The following is an 18025-nucleotide window of genomic DNA, read 5'->3' as shown; positions in this document are numbered from 1 at the left end:
CACAACCTTAGACAGTCACTCTGAGCTGAGGTACATCATTAGACTCAAATCTTACATTTCTTATGTGTGTCTCTGTGTTTAGATCCTGGTATGGGGCCTGAGGAACATGAAGTCGTACCAGCTGGCCTCCATCTCCTCCCCCAGCCTGGTGGTGGAGTGCGGGGGGGAGAGGGTGGAGTCGGTCGTCATCAAGAACATGAAGAAGTGCCCCAACTTCCCGGGGTCTGTCCTCTTCATCAAAGTGGTAATTGCACGTTTTAAGCATTTCTGGTCATTCCTGGGATCACATTATGAATCAGAAATATTTTGGCCGAATTTTCATGAACTTTTCAAACTGTCCCGTGCCTTTTTCACAATACTATTTTTTTTTTCTCCGAACATTCCTCAACATTAGACATATGGCCGATTACAAAATAATGCTAAAAAATAAAATAAAAAGTGTCCAGTTACTAGAAATCAGTTTAAAGTACAGACCAAGAATATAATTACATTTACAAATTCAACAAAAATACAATAAAAGCACATCCCCAACAGAGCAGAGTACAGCTTACAATTCTCCAAATAGATTAACCATATACAATACTATTTCTAAACCTCCCGTCCAGCTCCTTCCAAAGGAGGAGATGTACACCCCGCCCATCGTGCTGAAGGTGATCGACCACCGTCCGTTCGGCAGGACTCCGGTGGTCGGGCAGTGCACCATCACCAGCTTGGAGCAGTTCAGATGCGACCCGTACGTCATCACTGCAGAGGGAGCCATGTCTAACAAAAGTAAGGCGGTATCCAACAAACAAACACAACTGAGACAGAAAGACTTGTTCTAATGTTGTTCTCTCACTATTTCCAGTGACTCTGATGGCTTCTCCTTCCGGTCATCTCGCTATTAACATGGAGACCAGACCACTGCTGGAAACTCAGGTAAACTCGACCGCTGTACATGTTCCTCGTGTTGTTACTAGTTTCTGTAATGTCTTTCCTTTTTGTCACTAAAAAGTACATAATTTGACTCTAGTCAAATTTGACGAACTTGATTACTCTGGCTTACAGTTCATGTACAGCATGTCATCTGCTGTCAACAAAATGGCTTCCCCTACATCCCATTTTGTATGTATTGTTACTTATTAGAGCTTTCTAAATTCACACGGCTGGGCACCAATGAAACCGTAAGGCTGAGATCACTTAATCTGCACGAAAGGTGGCTCATAACATCACAATTAATTAATCTACCTGAGAATTGTCACAAATGCTGGAATTGCAATTCATTTGTCACTAATTGAATGAGCACATTTAATAATTGTTTCACAGCAGGGGCGTAACATGTACTGTATGGGCCATGGAGCTAATTAAATTACCAGGCGTTGCATAGAAGTTACTAACGTTATTTAAGGTTAGAAGTACAGTTTCCAACGTTATACTTCAAGTAAACGTTTGACAATTTTGGGAAGTGTGCATATTTAATTTTCTGAGTTAAATGGGAAAACAAATGTTGTCTCTAATGAAATATAAAGCGATTGCAAGTATCCGGTTAATTTAGCAAAACATAATTTAAAGCTTATGCCAAGATGCCAATGGGCCAAACAAAACTTTTTCTCATAGACTTACGTCGGGAAAGAGACGTCTATGAATCAGCAGATTCACTCAATAGCCCTATTTAAATCTTTATGTTTAAAAAATTGTACAACTGTAACTCGGATCACCATGGATGTAGAAAATCTACTTTATGGTTAATGTTCTAATGAGTGAGCTTTACAGAAACAAGCTATCTGTTTTCAGTTTGTAGGCCAAGTGTATCTAACTAAGCTACCTGTTTTCAGTCTTTCACTAAGAGAAGTAGCAACCTGTTTTAGCAAACAGGTTGCTGTTTTAGCAAACAGGATGTTACTTCGCTTAGTGAAAGACTGAAAACAGGTAGCTTAGTTAGATACACTTGGCCTACAAACTGAAAACAGATAGCTTGTTTCGCTTACGAAGTAGCAACCTGTTTTCAGTCTTTAACTAAGCGAAGTAGCAACCTGTTTTCAGTCTTTAAGCTAACTAGCGAGCAGTTGTCACTATTTCTGCTAAATTAAGCTAAGTAGCTAGCTGTTTTTAGTCTAGGCTAACTATCTGCTGGCAGTAGCTTCCTTTTTAGCATACGAGTAGGCGAGTGATATCAATCTTCACATCTAACTCCTGGAGGGAAAAAAAGCAAATAAGCAAATCAATATATATTCCATGGTGCCTCTTTGCCAGAAAAGAGACTATGGCCATATTGCAGTTGCACTTCACTGCCCTTTGTTACGCCCTTGTTTTTGAGATTTCCTTTCGATCGTGAAATTGCAAAGGGGATCTCCTTATCAACCTTTTCTTCACTGTTTTTCTGTCTTGTCAATAATTGTAGCCGACTGTATGTGATGTTTGTATTTGTATTAGTCATTTATGTTCTGTTGTATCTGTGTGTTTTTGTGACTTGTCCTGTTTTGTGTCACCTCGCGTCCTCTTTCTCCACAGCTTGTAGAGAAGGTGAGAGTAAAAAAAAAAAGAATATACCTGAGATTTTAAATTCTTATACCACATGCATACAACTATATCAAATTTAACATTGTGAATTTCAATATTTAGGAAAAAGAGACAGTCGACTGGTGGTGTAAATTATACGCTTCAACCGGAGACCAGCAGAAATGTGGCTCGTACCTCAAAAAAGGATACGACATGCTCCAAGTAAGTCTGCTTTGTTTCTTCTTCCCACACCATCTACTTTAAATGTTGAAAATGACTTAAATGTGTCTGTTTCCTCAGGTGTTTGACTGCGAGCTGGAGGACGTCCCAGAGTTCAAAGGGCTGACTGACTTCTGCTGCACCTTCAAACTACTGCGGGGCAGAAATGACAATGGGGATGATGACCCCAGTGTGGTTGGAGAGTTTAAGGTAGTTTGACAGAACTCGGAACACTAACACTTCATAACATCTATCAAATATTTAATATTTAATTTATTTCCTGTTGGACAGAAAAAATATATAAGTTGTGAATGGAGTTGAATCTCCTCCGCTCTGGACCAAGCCCAGTTCCTGAAGATGTAGTTGGATTGATTTTAAATGGGCTTGTATGAGGTGCGTGTCCATAGTTGGTGTAAAAGACGTCCGTTTACAGGTCCCCAGTGTGGAGAAGGAGTAACAGCAAGCCACCAACAAACAGTCCTCATAAAACTTCCCTTCGAACATCGAATCCATCCCTTTTTTAATTGTGTGTTCTTGTACCTGCAGGGTTCATTCAAGGTGTACCCTCTGTCAGATGACCCTGGTGTCTCCCCCCCGCCCCGTCAGTTCAGAGAGCTGCCAGAGAGCAGACCTCAGGAGTGTCTGGTCCGGATTTACGTGGTCCAGGCCATCGACCTGCAGCCCAAAGACAATAATGGCAAGGTGAGAACAAATCCTGAATACCAGGAATAAAGGAAGCATATTTTGTGGCCCAGTTGGAAACTTCTGCTTGAACTTGTGTCCTGTGCCCGGCTCAGTGTGATCCGTAATAAGATTTCTCTGGAAAGAACACGATTGACGACAGAGACCATTACTTGCCCAACACCACCGCCCCTGTGTTTGGAAGGTAAATTGACAGATTTTAAAGAAAGACGACGACAGATCAGTTTCCTTTTTTAAAGGGTAACCCCAGGGCACCCTCTCAAACAATCCCTTTGTTTTGTTCAGGATGTTTGAGACGACGTGTTTCCTGCCCCAGGATAAAGACCTGAAGATCTCCGTCTATGACTACGATATGCTGACCCGTGACGAGAAGGTCGGCGAGACCGTGATTGACCTGGAGAACCGCTTCCTGTCCCGATATAACTCCTATTGCGGCCTGCCACAAACATACTGCATGTAAGGAAAAGCCTCGCAGGGGGGACATTTAGAAAAATAACCTAAACCTACAATTGGATCCTTACTTTATATCTGTTTGCGTCTCAGTTCTGGTATCAACAAGTGGCGGGACCAGATGAAGCCGTCTCTGATTCTGGAGAACCTGGCTCGGATGAAGGGCCTGTCCAAACCCAGGACCGAAGACAACGGCACATCACTCGCCTTCAATGGAAGAGAATACACGCTGGCTGAGTTTGGTAATGTCAATGGTCTTAAATATAATATAATAATAGTTCAAACAAGTACCAATACAACCAATATTGGTGAAGATGATTTTGTTTCCAATGTCCCTCAAATTGTATTTTTTGTTATGTTATTAATGAAAAAATAATTCTGGCACATTTATTAGTTTATCCATTTAACATGTTTTTTTTTTGTTGGGGGTTGAATCTTTGTTTCTTTTTTCCTGCATCTAATTTGACGAAGTATAATAAAACATAAGCCTAATAAAGCCCGTAACATTCATTTTTCACATCCAGAGGACACCCAAGGAGATCCACGAGCACTTGGGCCCCCCCCGAGAGCGCCTCTGTCTGCACGTGCTCAGAAAACAGGGACTGGTCCCCGAACACGTGGAGACCCGGACCCTCTACAGCACCTTCCAGCCCAACATCTCCCAGGTCAGAGGTCACAGCTAAAACCTACATGTGCACATTCACCCTGATGCAGCTATTTTGTAAAACTGTTTGTGTGTTCATTCAGGGAAAGCTCCAGATGTGGGTGGATGTTTTCCCGAAAAGCATCGGACCCCCTGGACCCCCGTTTGACGTCACGCCGCGGAAGCCTAAGAAGTGAGGACTTCTCTTAAACCTTTGGTGCTTCGTCCCTGGTCCCATTGAAATGCCACCGAGTTATTTATACTGACTGTTTGTATGTTCAGGTACTTCCTGCGTGCGGTCGTCTGGAACACCACAGACGTGACTTTAGACGAGGCCAGCATCACAGGAGAGCACATGAGTGACATCTATGTCAAAGGGTAAGACTATTCAAATACAATGTATGGCAGTCAGATATTTTTATATAAATTATATTTGACTTTGTTGAGTGCATTGGTGACATTACAACTAGTTAAAGGGTTCTATTGCTGCTTTCATGCCTTCATTTTGTTCACATTTTCAATTTTTTTTTTTATGTTTTTCATTTTGTTGCATTGTGAGTTCAACACTATTACAGTAAAACACTTGATATTAATATAAGCATACATATAACTATTGAAAGAATGATAACAAAACACTATTAGAAATAAATCCACCAAACAGGGTTGGTTACATTACAAAAGAAAAATATACAATACTGGATTATTCAGAACTTGCTTCAGTGCTAAAACTGATTTTTATAGATTTAATTTTTAATTCTTTGAAAGCAAAGCTGTAAAGGAGGAATTACCAGGGATCTGTTGAACAGTAAATGTTCACTCCGTTTGTTTCCTCTGCAGCTGGATGGCGGGCATGGAGGATGAGAAGCAGAAGACGGACGTCCACTACCGCTCTCTGGACGGAGACGGAAACTTCAACTGGAGGTTCATCTTTGAGTTTGAGTATCTGCCGGCCGAACAACTCTGCCTCGTGTCCAAGAAGGTGAGGCTGATCTGGACTGACAATCAATTGACCTAGACTTATAGAAAAAGGGCAATTTTAGTAAAATATAGTTTTCATTATTCACCAGGAGCGCTTCTGGAGTCTTGACAAAACAGAGTTCAGGATTCCCCCCAAGCTGATCGTTCAGATATGGGATAACGACAAATTCTCATTGGACGATTACCTGGGTGAGACACATTTTGTAGTTAACAAAGAAAACTTCAGGTGTTTCGAGTCTTTCATTTACCTGCAGACCACCTTTACAAAACCTGACCATCATAGTGTAACACTCTGTGATCTCAGGCACGCTGGAGGTGGATCTGCGTAACCTGGTGCCTCCTGCGAAGACTCCAAATAAATGCTCTCTGAAGATGATGGAGGATCTGCAAATGGGATCTCCAGTCAAGAAGGAGAACGAGAAGTCTCTGTTCTCCCAGCAGTCCGTCAGAGGCTGGTGGCCCTGCTCCATCGAACAGGACGGAGAGAGGGTCCTGGGTGTAAGTGGGAATTAAAAGTACACCTAGAGATGGATGTACTCATTTTCAACGGGGTCGGATGGGCAGCAAATGTGGCATAAGATAAAGACCTCTTGTAGGCAATTCTCATCAAGGACACTGTTGGCTTGCATGCTTAAGTTTTAGCCCCAAATGTTGCGCTTCATATACACAACTCCGAAATAAAAAGTGTATATGTTGCCTTTAGAAGCTCGATGAATAGATTTGAACATTCAGAAAGTGTCGGGGATCCTCATTGTCATTATGTCGGCTGTGCTTACAGGGCAAAGTGGAGATGACTCTGGAGATCGTAGGTGAAGCAGAAGTAGATGAAAAACCTGCAGGAAAAGGCCGGGCCGACCCCAACATGAACCCAAAACTGGACCCTCCCAAGTAAGACCCCACCCTGTGAAACAAACCCTTTTTTTACACTCGGCAGATTAAATCTAAATTAACTCATCTCATTGTTTTGCTACCTAAAAGATGGAAATGTGTAGTTTTGCAGGTCAAATAAACATTAATTGTCATTTATTCTCCACTTTATTACCCATTGTTTCACCTCCTCTTGTTGTTGGATTAATAATAATTATTTTACCTCATCAGACGACCAGAAACGTCCTTCTTTTGGTTCACGAACCCATGTAAGACCATGAAGTTCATCGTGTGGCGAAGGTTCAGGTGCCTCTTCATCGGACTCATCATCCTCATCTTAGTGCTGCTCTTCCTCGGCATCCTGTTGTACTCCTTACCGGTAAGAATCCACGAGAGCACAAGGAAGGTCTTTATGATTTATTGTTGAGAGAAGCTGTGATTTTTAATTCTTTTTATTTTTCCAGAACTACATCGCAATGAAGTTGGTGAAACCTTAGCAATAACCCGACAGCGGAGGCGGAGAAATGGAACTGGAAAACTGTCGAGAAGATGATCACGTTACGGCCAAACCACTGTCAATATCTTTTTATTGACTATAGTATTTAAAAAAGGTTTAAATGGGGAAGGGGAGCTTGCACATTTGCACTGTTATCTTATCATAAACACTTTGTCTACACCGTGACAGACGGGAGCAATAACTAATGTATCAAACTGTTTTTATCACACACTGGGAAAACGGAAGCCCCTGTATCTTTTAATGCAATACAACCGTCCTAATTTAACTTTAAATGTATTTTGTTAATGTGTAAAAGATTCACTTATAGGATTTTAGATTGATTAAATGGTTGTTGTAGGGTGTCACTACTCGTATGTTAATGGTGTGATCAAATAAATATATAATAATAACTGTTAAAGGTAGGAGTTATTAGGACGGTTGTTTTTATTGCATTACTCTATACAAGGCTTTCTATTTTCTGCCTACTTAAATGCCAAAAACAATGTAAGACTTAAGTTACCAACAGCATAAAAGTGTCTGTATTTTGTACATTACATTTTCACTGGTCTTTTAAATTAAAGTTATTAAAAATTATGTTCAAACAGTGTTGGGTTTTTGTTTTATCAGTCGGTAGAAATGCTTTTTTAATGTTGTAAACACCAATAGCAAGCAGGTTTCTGAAATAAGACTCAACACAAAATCATATCGCAGATAAACTTTAACGAAGAGTTTCAAACAGTTCAAACTGTAAATAGCATTTAACATTCAAATATGTACAGCACATGTTGAACAGAGGTCCATGAAATACACATTTTCAAAGAAATTATCCAATTTCTTGGTTTGTGTAATGACACTAACATTTAGTGTTTACCACAAATCAGGTAAGCTATTCTTAATGGCTTCAAAAAATATGTATTTGTTGTTAAATCATTGCTGGGTTTATTCTTCCTGTTGTTTGCATTGCTGCTCCAGGAAAGCTTCCACCTCCCCTCTGCGTGCCAGGCTGTTAGCTTTTCCTTGGAAACGTCCATTTTTCCCTGCCCCCTTCCCTTGGAGCATCTCCAGCACCCTGGAGAGCACAGGAAATTAATCTCACCCGCAAACAACTTTTTTTAAAGCAATGGCTACATAATGTGGTGTCGTCTCTTACCGCGGGCCCATCTCGGCCACTCGCTCACTGGGTCCAGCCAGTAGGAACAGACCCGGGCCTTTCTCCTCTCCAACAGTCAGGAAAACCAAAGTTCCCTAAAAGCAGACAAAATCAGGCCTTAACAAAAAAGACAGCTAAGACGTTGAAGTGAACAGGTAGAGGATTAGAAACTTACCTCAGTGGTTAATTCATTGGCAATGATGTTCATGAATTCATTGTCACCCTCTTTTCTGTAGGAAGAAAGAGAAGTGTTTTTTCTGACATGCAAATACCAATGTATGTACTTTAAATGCTGATCTAGAAACAAGCTTCCCCTGAGAGGCAAGTAAGACAAAAAAGGTTATCCATTTTCCAAAATCTTAACTTGTTTGTGGGCGACAAAAATAGACTCTTTTTTTTACATTTTTATCTCTAACATTTCTGGCAGTTGGACATTTCTTTGTCAGCATTATTTTCCTTTTAGTTATCTTCAATTTGGCAAGTGCATCTACTGTCATGTCTTTCTTTTGGCTAGAAATGTATTTTAACGGCTGCTACTAGTGCATTTCAGCCTCTTGTGGCCAAAATAAGTATTACAGAAACCACTTAAAGGACAATTGAAAACATGCCAAAACATTTTAAAGCTTTTAAAGATCTGACTTGAAAGTTGATCATTACATTTTCCCCTGACTTCCGTTAACTAGCCCTTCAACTTGCACACGTGTATTGTCTCTTACTTGTGCAAGCTGAAGAAGTTCCCTCTCCGGGGGTCGTTCTTAAAGTTCTGAGTGATGACGACAGCCATGTCTCGAAGCAAGCTCAGGTTAGTCTGCACAAACGATTTGAATGACTGTTAGGGAGTCCATGTGCAATGTGTTGGAGTGAACATACTGTATGTTACATCTATCCAGAGCTTGTCAAAATGGAAAGATGTCATGTAAATGGGTCTCTTACTTTCAGTAGTAGCTTCACAGACTTCTGCAACTTGTCAACAGCCTCTACGTGCTCATCAGGTCCAGTCCTGTAGAACAAACAAAATCGTTTTGTCACTTAGACTTTGTGAATAACTTTAACTCACATATACTATTTAGATAATTCCCACTTACTTCAGGAGAGACACCAACGATCGCTCTGTGCTGTAGCTTTTCTCAGCATACTTCAACACCCGGTTTCCTGTCAGGAAGATCAGGTTGGTTTTGTTTTTCTTTCCCTTCTCAGTTCCCAGCAGCTTTATTACCTAAAATTGAGATTTAGAGAAATGTTAGGATTATGAATAAATCGGATTAGGAACATCTTGAGTGCATGTGGAGTTGAACCTGTAAGTGACTGAGGTTGGACACATGGGTTCCACAGCACATGTTGGCATCGACGCCCTCGATATCAATGATCCGAATCGGCCCTGCGTGATCGTCTGGCAGCCCCCGACTCCTCACCTAGTCAACACACACAACTTGTGTAACAAATTGTCCAGGTTACATTTATTTCTTTAGATGGATGCTGTTGAAACCATATCTTAAACTCAAGTTTATCACACAGTTTAAAGACTGTATTTTAGCACCACTAATCTCAGTGTTTGCACCTTTTCCACAGCGGGATCATCTATAGAGAGCAGCTGAACAGTGACGGGGGTATGGACTCTGATCTTCTCGTTGGCGGCCTCCTCCAGGGCCTGCAGCTGGGCAGGCTTCACCGAGGGAGTGTCCAGCTCTATGGTGCTTCTCTGACGCCCCAGTTCCCTGTAAAAAAAACAGAGAAAAAAGAGGTAAAACGACAAGCTTTTAACGTTACAAAGAAGTAATCTGTGCAGAGGTTATGTACCAGGACGTGGTCTTGTATCCAAACATGTTTTCTGCCAAAGCTGTGATCACATGTTGACCTGGGAGTAAGGAAGAAAACAGTGACTTAGAAAAGTGCAATAAAAATGTATAATCAGTAATGCATTTTTATTTCAATCTGGCAAAGGGATTAACTCCAGTCTTGTGCTAGACAAAGACATTCTTAGAAAACAAACGCTTACAATTACCAATCAATTAGTGGGTTTCATTTATGCGTTTATCCACAAAGAATTATACAAAAGCACTATTAATACAATTTTTAACAGAGATGTGATTCTGAATGTCTTGGAAATAAGTAATTCAGCGTGAAAAAGCATAATAAAATGAAATATAAGATGACAAAAAGACTGATTAGTTGACTTAAAGTGGGCAGCCTTTTGTTATTACCCACCATTATTACTTTGGTGTTACTCACCTGAGTGTTGCTGCATGTGGTCAAACCTCCTCTCCCAGTCCACCTTCACCTGCACCTCCTGCCCCTCCTCCAGAGGAGAGCCCACAAAGTGCACGGCGTCGGCCCCCTGCCTCGTCACCCTCACCACCGGGACGTCTCCAATCAGACCGTGGTCATCTGGCTGAAGCAGGACAACACAAAGCATGGAAATTATCAAAAACATATCATGTAAAATGGCTTTTTAGTGACTTTTATTGAACATTTATGATTTTGCAGTAAACACTGATAGAAGTACCTTGATGGAGACATTTAATTAGTATGATTTTATAGCTTACCTGTCCTCCTCCTTCAGGAAACAAGATGGTGTCTTGGAGTTTGATATTGAAGCCTTTAAGAGTTTCTTTCTTTCCATTCACTTCATGCTTGAGCTCAGCTGGGCAGCAGGACACTACAGAGGTAACAAACTAATAGGAAAGAAAAACGTATAGAATTCCCTTTATTACATATTGTATAGTCTTTTTTATAAAACTAAATGGAGACTAAAAGCACCTGTGTGCATGTTAGGTATGAGACACTGGGTAATTTCTAAGGTAACTATGAATGAAATTTGAAAACTCAATGCGTTTTGGTTAACAACATGACTGTAAGTGGCTAGCTAGAAATATAAATAATGCAACTTTTCTTATAGATTGTCACAGCATTATATAACATGTCAAATACCATACCTAATGTATAATTGTATTGTGTTGACAGTGTTTGCTCCTGCATAATCTGTAACGTTAGCTAGCTACCATATGCTAACCACTTCTGCAGAGCATGAATGTAAAAGGTGGTGTTTTGCAGGCTGTAAATGAGTTACACGCCGATAAATTGTTTTTCAAAAGTGCCCTACCTCTTTCATATAGCAGTCTCGTTGACATTGAAAAGCCATGCTGGAGTGTTTTTGAGGAAAAGCTCCACCTGAAACACGAGTAAATTCAGTCGGCTCCAGCTGTCAGCAGGACTACGGGTAGCAGCGTGGTATAAACTCCATAAACCGCCTTTTACTGGCTTCGACATTTTCCTTTTTTTAATGACACAATCTTTAATATATTCATCAAAATATTTTTTTAAATGTCGTAGTTGAAGACATATTCATTTTCAGTACTCTCCCATCTTATTTCTAGGTGTTGCCGGCAATGTGGGTGTGTATTATAACAACCATAATAAAAACACAACATATAAATGATGTTTCATGTGCTGGAATCTGTGCATCATTACCTTTCATAAACAGTTTTTTAGAAGACTGAGATATGATAATAAGCATTTCAAATATGTTGTTGAAATGAAATGCAACTATACATAACAATACAAACATAAGAAGGCATCTGTGTCAATGTTGAGGGTTAATTTGCAGGCTTTACCAAGAATGAAGAAATAATAAATGAAGCTGCTTTACTGTCATCTTCTGGCAAACACACATTTTCTCCAGTATTACGGCAGTGGCTCAGTAGGGGCTTGGGCCCTTTCTCATTTCTCGAACTCCCCTCCTCGACTCCCCTCCTCGACTCCTATCCTCGATACTTAGTCCCGCCCACAGGAGATGCGAGCGGAGGAGCCGAGGAGGGGAACCGAGAGAGGAGGAGGGGAAGCAGCAGGCGGTGAGAGAAATGAGAACTCCTCTCCTCTGTGCGGTCATTTTAAAGAGACGTCCATTAATGATGACAGGAGGCAGCAGCCCTCTGTCTGATGGACAGATGTGTTCATGACCACTTATATATTAACTTTGATTCATTCACAGTGCTGTATAATGAGACAATAATGGCTACAGATGCGGACACACACACACACATATATATATGTATATATTTATATAAATATATACAATTTCAGAATCAAACAGAGCACTAATAATAACATAACACTATCAGAGACTGGATATATCCCCCCCCCCCCCCACCCCTCTGGTCGCTACAATGAGGGAAATAAATTATGGGCCAAAAGTTTTATTTACAAGTATTAAAAAGTAAGCGAGGACACACCAAACCAACTGAGACCTGTCTGTCCGCTGCATCTATGCACACACTGTACCACACACACCTACACCACACACGCACACATACAGCTCCTAAAATAGGCTACAGCCGTTGTGTATTTTATTGTGAAGCACTGAATGGTTTAGAAAATATCGAACTCTTTGTTTGTAGATATCTACTAAACTAAAGCAAAGAGAGTAGGCCTGTTCTACTGAGTGATATATATTATACACACTGCTCTGCTTTCTGCACGGACCTCACAGCTGTTCTCTCTGTAAACATCGCGTCGCGATGAAAGCAGTTCATAAAATAATATCCAGGGGATGCATGCAGAGCTGTCATTGGCTGAGATAAGTCCGGCCGTGCGTCACGAGTCTCTGTTCCCGGAAATACATCCACGAAGCAGCCGTGGAGGACCGTGGAGGACCCATCAGTGTATCCTCGGTTATAGCTCCTCCAGAGAGCCTCCTCGACGCTCGATGCTCGGTCCTCGGTGTGCATTTAGAGAAATGAGATGTCCTTCAACATGGCGTGCTGAAATTCATTTCCGGGTCACTACCGGAGGACCGAGGAGTCGAGGAGGGGGATTTGATCAAATGAGAAAGGGCCCGGGACTGTGAGCCGTAGGGTCGCCGGTTCAAGTCCCCGACCAGACCTAAATATGGAGTGTGGACTTCTACTTGGATAGGTCCCAGTTCACCTCCTACCCTGCTGTGGTGCCCTTGAGCAAGGCACCGGATATCCCCCTTCACTCCCATTGCTCCCCGGGCGCTGTACAATAGCTGCCCTAGCACTAGACTCGGTGTGCTCTGCATGTGTGACCATTAAAGAGGGTTTCATCCCTCCCAATTCTATCTACTATTAACTTTAAATAAAGGCTATTACCCATGCATCATATAATGAATCTTCAAAGCAAGGTTGATTCACTTGTTTTTATTCAAATTACCAACATGTCAGCAAACAGTGGACAATAATATTCTATTAAATAATCCCATAGAAAACATCAATTACATAAAACAGTATTTTTGGATGAGTATATCAAATCATCCACAAACTTCAGCAAATAGCACTGTCTTCAGTGTCCTATCAAGTTACCGTGGCCTTCAACACAGGTGGGGTTTACTCAGTCAGACTGTAGAGGAAGAGAGAAGAAAGTCAACATTAAAATGATTTTAAAAAAGAGGAATGAATTCACATTTATTTTTAGGAAAACCTTCCTAAACTACTTCACTTACATCAAGATCGTCCATATCTGGTGCTTCTCCTTTGTTCTTGGTAGACATTTCTTTGATCATCTGAAAAGAAAAAGAGAAAACTCAAATCCTCACACAGGCACCTAAGAAAACTCTGAGAAAGACAATATAGAAAAGTTCATCGAATCAGAATTGAGTTGATCTACTGGACAAATGTCATTTACTCACATCCGCGTACATATCGAACTCTTCCTTTCCATCTTCTAATTCATTCTCCCAGTCCCTCCAGTTATCAAAGTCCACGGAAATCCAGCTGGGCTGCAACAAAGATGGAGAAACAACACACTTTAAAATGTTGCAGCTAACGTAGCAGCAGCTTGTTTCCAACTGTCAGCTAACTCAGTATAGTGTAAATGTCTTAAGTAAGTCAAGGCAATGTTTCCTGTGTGTCAAAAGTGTGTCGACCTCACGTTGTTTCACTTTGTTCACTTGTTTTTCTACATAGAACAGGACTTTGATAATACAGCACTATCAGTGAAAATGTTCAAATAAAGCCAAGTACAGTTTATAATGAGTATAAAAGAGGTCAAAAGAAACATCAGACATTGTTTTGATCTTACTTGTTATTAAAAATCCCCTTTTCCATTTAGAGTCAAAGAATAAAAGTTATGTTTCTCCATTGACTGATATAGTTGATTATGTTAATAAGAAGAGCAATGGAAAAATAGAATAGAAATACACCTATAATAAATATATTTAAAATGTATCATCAATTATATCACACACACACACACACACACACAACACACACACACACACACACACACACACACACACACACACACACACACACCACACACACACACACACACACACACACACACACACACACACACACACACACACACACACACACACACACACACACACACCATGTATACATCACTTCAGGGGACATTACATTGACTTACATGCATTTCCTGGAGACTTATCCTAACCTTAACCGCGTAACCAACACATGCCTAACCCTTACCTTTAACCTTACCCTTAACCAAGGCTTCACCCTAAAATGAATGATCCCCCTCATGGGGACCTCCAATTTGTCCCCATAAGGGAGGCGAGTCCCCACACGTGACTATGTAAACAGATGTAGGTCCCCACAAGTATAGTAATTCTAGTCCACACACACACACCCACACACACACACAACACACACACACACACACACACACCCACACACACACACACACACACCACACACACACCCACACAACACACACACACACACACACACACACACACCACACCACACACACAACACACACACACACTTACCCTAGCCTCATCCTTCTGGAGATGAGGCCATGAATAATCAGGCTTAAGCTTCCTTAGCAAGATATGGATGCTGCGGTCATAGACTCTTTCTCTGGAGTCCTGTTAATGTGTCGGAAAGTTAAAATCACAGCTATATTTAACATTGCACTGATTGTTTAACAGAGAACATAAATCATAGCGAAAAATGGATTACTTACATTAATTTGAATGTTTTCATAGAAGGGCAGCACGTTGTAGAAGACATCATCTGTGTCGTTTTTGCAGCTGTTGTAAAGACAGGACAGGGGAACAGATTAGTACAGAAACATCACAAGTTACCACATGTTAAATTGACAACTGATCAGAATATCATTCCCCTGTCTGAAAGAAACATGTTCTCAAGAGAGAGACACAAAGAGACCAATTCATATAACTAACAGAGAAACAATACACCTACATTTTTTCAGACTTACTATAAAATCATTTTGTCTGTCTGGATATCCACCTGGACATCTTTAGGTTTATGAACAATGAAGTTGACGGTGACGTATTTCTTTCTGTCATACCAAATCGCACGTGCTGGCTGGCTGTAAAGAACAAAGAGAAACTTTTATAGTGGTAATATAAAATATTATAATTAGTAAAGGAAGCATTTGTTGGTCACGACTCAAAGAGAGACGACAGCACTTACCTCTCCTCTGGTCTGACAATTGTAATCTTGTTCATTGTTATTCTTGCGTAGTATTAAAACAGAAACTAATGTTGTAATCCCTTTGACTGCCTGAAAGTAATGTGGCTGGTTTGTCCTGTGTGCTCTGATGCAGTGGCCAGGCCCTGTAGCCTATATCTAAATATAGAGCAGTGAGTATCAGCTGCTGGGGGAGATGCCAGACCCTTCCCCTGCCCTTATTGGTCCGTGGAACTTTCCGGAAACCAGATGCCTTTTCTTGGTTCTCCAATTCTTCTGCCCCCCACCAACAACTGGGGGCTGAGAGGGTGAGGTGGGGGCAGGGAGACACACAACAGAGAGAACAAATGGAGCACCTGAAAAACTAAACAGCTTCTGGAATCATAGAAGTCAATACACACTAAAAACTACTTAGACTATTATTTTTATTTTCTGCTATTATAATAAAAATAAAAGACGAAGTCACTGTGGAGTAGAAGTTTAAACAACTTTGGAGGAAGTGTTATCATCTTATAGATCGTGTAGACTCTTCACAAAACAATGGACCACTTGTCATAGTTAAGTTAAATAGTGTGGGCCGGATCAGAGATACTTTCATGTGTTTCTTGCCATGATTTTGATATGGTGTTAGGATTTTCTTTAAAAAAGGCTAGTCAGATTTAGTGGTTTAGAGTGTTTAGTGATAGCTTATAAACTTAAAAGCCAGAAGCAAATTTGGTTATGTAGCTTGGTTGAAAGCATTAAGAAAAAATAACAAAAAATAAATTCGTCATCTTGATGTTTGGTGGCAGTTTTTAATGGTATTATATTTGTAATATATAGCTTTTTAAAGCTGCATTTATTTAAAAAAGGCCAAAACTAAAGCACAACAAGATATGTATCTATTATTTGTCAGATGTGCAAGTGTCTAACTGGATGGACTCCATCTGTCTTTGAGCTTTGTGGTAGTGATTGTTTTGTCAAATGAATGGTCTCAAGGTTAACATTTAGAAAAACACAAAATGTTTATTTTAATTCCTGTAGTTGGCTAATAAGTAATATGGTAATCTCTGTTATTGCAGATGGCTGAACTTCAGGTTGTTGATAACACAAGCAGCAGAATGACTTCATCAGCAGAGGTAAGTTACTTTAACTTTTTTAAGTGAAAATCCTGGTTAAATAATTATTCATATTTGAGTGAAAACAATGACATTCTGTTTAAAGTTTAGCAGTCTAGAGTCCTGTTGATTTAAGTTTTCAGAATTGTTTACTTAAACAATTATTTGAGTCTAAACAATGAAGAATTAAAAAAGCATTCGTTATACTGAGTGAATCATATTGGTTGCTAGGAAACATCTGGCAAAATCAAGCGGCAAACTCTGGGGAAGAGCCGGGAAGCCAATACGGAAGTGCCACACACTGCAGTTCATATATTGGCCGATAGGCGATGGCTGCAGAAAGGAGCAATTTCCATAGGCCCCCATGTTAAAATGCCCAACTTTACAGCAGAAAAAAACATGTTTCTACCCCTGGCTCCATACATTTTATTATCGATATAGTTAGATTGCACCTTCATGATTATGGATCTGTGAGTGAATTGTTTTCTAACGCGACCCTTTTATTTATATTAGGTCTTAAAGTTTGTGCATAAATTAGGGCGTGGTCACATTGAGTGACGGCTCTGTCAAGTGCCTGCCGCTGTTAGCTTCTTGTCTCTCTGCTAGCTGCTCCGTGAAGCTAGCTACAGGGACTCTGCCTGCTCAGCTCATCAGGAAACACAACTTGTAGGCCGGCCGTGGTTGTTTGTTCTTCATGCTTATATATCGGACGATGTGACTCGCTCTGCGGTTAAACAGACGGTTGCATGAATGCGGTAAGTACAATTCGAGTGCTTTATTTATGTGTTATGATTTTAATCAGCTACGTAATGAATGGTAAGGCTTGGGTTAGCATGTAAGCTAGTGGTAGCTACATCGGTGCTAACGATGCTAATCGTAGCCTCCAAGTTAAAATCATAGACTGTATATATAAAGGTTAAAACGAAATAGACAAGTGTTAAGTGGGATAATACTGTTGAACTTGGCTTCTGTTTGAGGTTTATAAAATAAGGTTACATCCTTGTAACTTAGAGATATTTTATTATGTAGGTAGAACTGTATGCATCTAAGGTTAATTTAAATTGGCTATGCTCAAGTATGTAGACAAGCTAATGTCGAAGTAGTGTATGTGAAATTAACCTCACAATAAGATGTGTGTATATTACAATTATTAATGTCATATTTCAAGATGATTACTTAGATATTACAATATGGTTGGTTGAGCTGGAGTTCATTATCGAGCTTACACGTTAACGTCACAGTCATCTGAAGAACGAACCCAAACCTTGTTGTTTTTATTAATTGCATTACCAAATGGGTATCAAATAAACAGTAAGCATGGTAACACAACTTCCAAAGTTACAGTAAAATAAAAAGGACCCTGACTCGGACAATACACAATCCAACATGTTCACAGAAGAGAATCAGTTATATTGTTTGTACACATGGTACTTTACATATATCTGTTTGTTTAAGGTGTCCAGGTGATGCAGACAGGCTGGACCAGAGAGTGAGAGACAGAACTGGACTCCTCACAGCAGTGAACTT

The 18025-nt window shown here is 40.4% G+C and overlaps 3 protein-coding genes and 1 pseudogene across 4 annotated transcripts in view; 2 read left to right on the top strand and 2 right to left on the bottom strand.

The window, feature by feature from the left end:
- LOC117465236 (myoferlin-like) overlaps positions 1-7427 on the top strand; it is a 29723-nt gene extending 22296 nt beyond the window's left edge. The window contains 20 exon segments of the mRNA XM_034108171.2: positions 83-244; positions 606-771; positions 848-918; positions 1048-1104; positions 2491-2502; positions 2602-2700; positions 2779-2907; positions 3244-3399; positions 3495-3583; positions 3685-3855; positions 3943-4096; positions 4374-4514; positions 4597-4685; positions 4775-4870; positions 5330-5471; positions 5560-5659; positions 5775-5968; positions 6249-6358; positions 6569-6716; positions 6802-7427. Coding sequence (XP_033964062.1) covers positions 83-244; positions 606-771; positions 848-918; positions 1048-1104; positions 2491-2502; positions 2602-2700; positions 2779-2907; positions 3244-3399; positions 3495-3583; positions 3685-3855; positions 3943-4096; positions 4374-4514; positions 4597-4685; positions 4775-4870; positions 5330-5471; positions 5560-5659; positions 5775-5968; positions 6249-6358; positions 6569-6716; positions 6802-6834 — 2319 coding nt within the window. The 3' untranslated portion in view covers positions 6835-7427.
- A 109-nt stretch (positions 7428-7536) lies between these two features.
- On the bottom strand, positions 7537-11193 carry aarsd1 (alanyl-tRNA synthetase domain containing 1). 2 transcript variants are annotated; one of them, XM_034108167.1, is made up of 12 exons: positions 11084-11193; positions 10527-10655; positions 10213-10372; positions 9781-9838; positions 9542-9698; positions 9279-9395; positions 9069-9199; positions 8917-8983; positions 8700-8791; positions 8159-8213; positions 7984-8078; positions 7537-7902 (listed from the first exon to the last, which is right to left on the bottom strand). In XM_034108167.1, the coding sequence occupies exons 1-12, from the start codon at positions 11120-11122 to the stop codon at positions 7773-7775; spliced, it is 1230 nt and encodes a 409-aa protein (XP_033964058.1). In that variant the 5' UTR covers positions 11123-11193; the 3' UTR covers positions 7537-7772. The 2 variants fall into 2 exon arrangements, with proteins under 2 accessions (XP_033964058.1, XP_033964060.1); XM_034108169.1 differs by having other exon boundaries at positions 10213-10375; positions 10533-10655.
- Positions 11194-13124: 1931 nt separating this feature from the next.
- Positions 13125-15541, bottom strand: ptges3l (prostaglandin E synthase 3 like). The gene is made up of 7 exons (XM_034108170.2): positions 15405-15541; positions 15187-15300; positions 14932-14998; positions 14735-14833; positions 13628-13717; positions 13442-13501; positions 13125-13338 (listed from the first exon to the last, which is right to left on the bottom strand). The coding sequence occupies exons 1-7, from the start codon at positions 15437-15439 to the stop codon at positions 13330-13332; spliced, it is 474 nt and encodes a 157-aa protein (XP_033964061.1). The 5' UTR covers positions 15440-15541; the 3' UTR covers positions 13125-13329.
- A 926-nt stretch (positions 15542-16467) lies between these two features.
- Positions 16468-18025, top strand: part of LOC117464608 (uncharacterized) — a 42989-nt pseudogene continuing 41431 nt past the window's right edge.

This window comes from Pseudochaenichthys georgianus, chromosome 19 (assembly GCF_902827115.2).
Source record: "Pseudochaenichthys georgianus chromosome 19, fPseGeo1.2, whole genome shotgun sequence".
Lineage (NCBI taxonomy): Eukaryota > Metazoa > Chordata > Actinopteri > Perciformes > Channichthyidae > Pseudochaenichthys > Pseudochaenichthys georgianus.
This window is presented reverse-complemented; position numbering and strand designations above follow the sequence as displayed.

Bases quoted from the DNA above. Each gene is read 5' to 3' on its own strand.
- ptges3l (XM_034108170.2), bottom strand. From the start codon at position 15,439: ATGAACAAGATTACAATTGTCAGACCAGAGGAGAG. The intron at 13,718-14,734 runs GTAAGTGTGTGT...TCTTTGTTGCAG, and splicing joins TCCAGAAGGATGAGGCTAGG to CCCAGCTGGATTTCCGTGGA. The intron at 13,502-13,627 runs GTGAGTAAATGA...TTTTCTTTTCAG, and splicing joins AGTTCGATATGTACGCGGAT to ATGATCAAAGAAATGTCTAC.
- aarsd1 (XM_034108167.1), bottom strand. From the start codon at position 11,122: ATGGCTTTTCAATGTCAACGAGACTGCTATATGAAAGAG. The intron at 9,699-9,780 runs GTACATAACCTC...TTTTTTTTACAG, and splicing joins GGATACAAGACCACGTCCTG to GGAACTGGGGCGTCAGAGAA. The intron at 8,984-9,068 runs GTAAGTGGGAAT...TTTGTTCTACAG, and splicing joins TCGTTGGTGTCTCTCCTGAA to GACTGGACCTGATGAGCACG.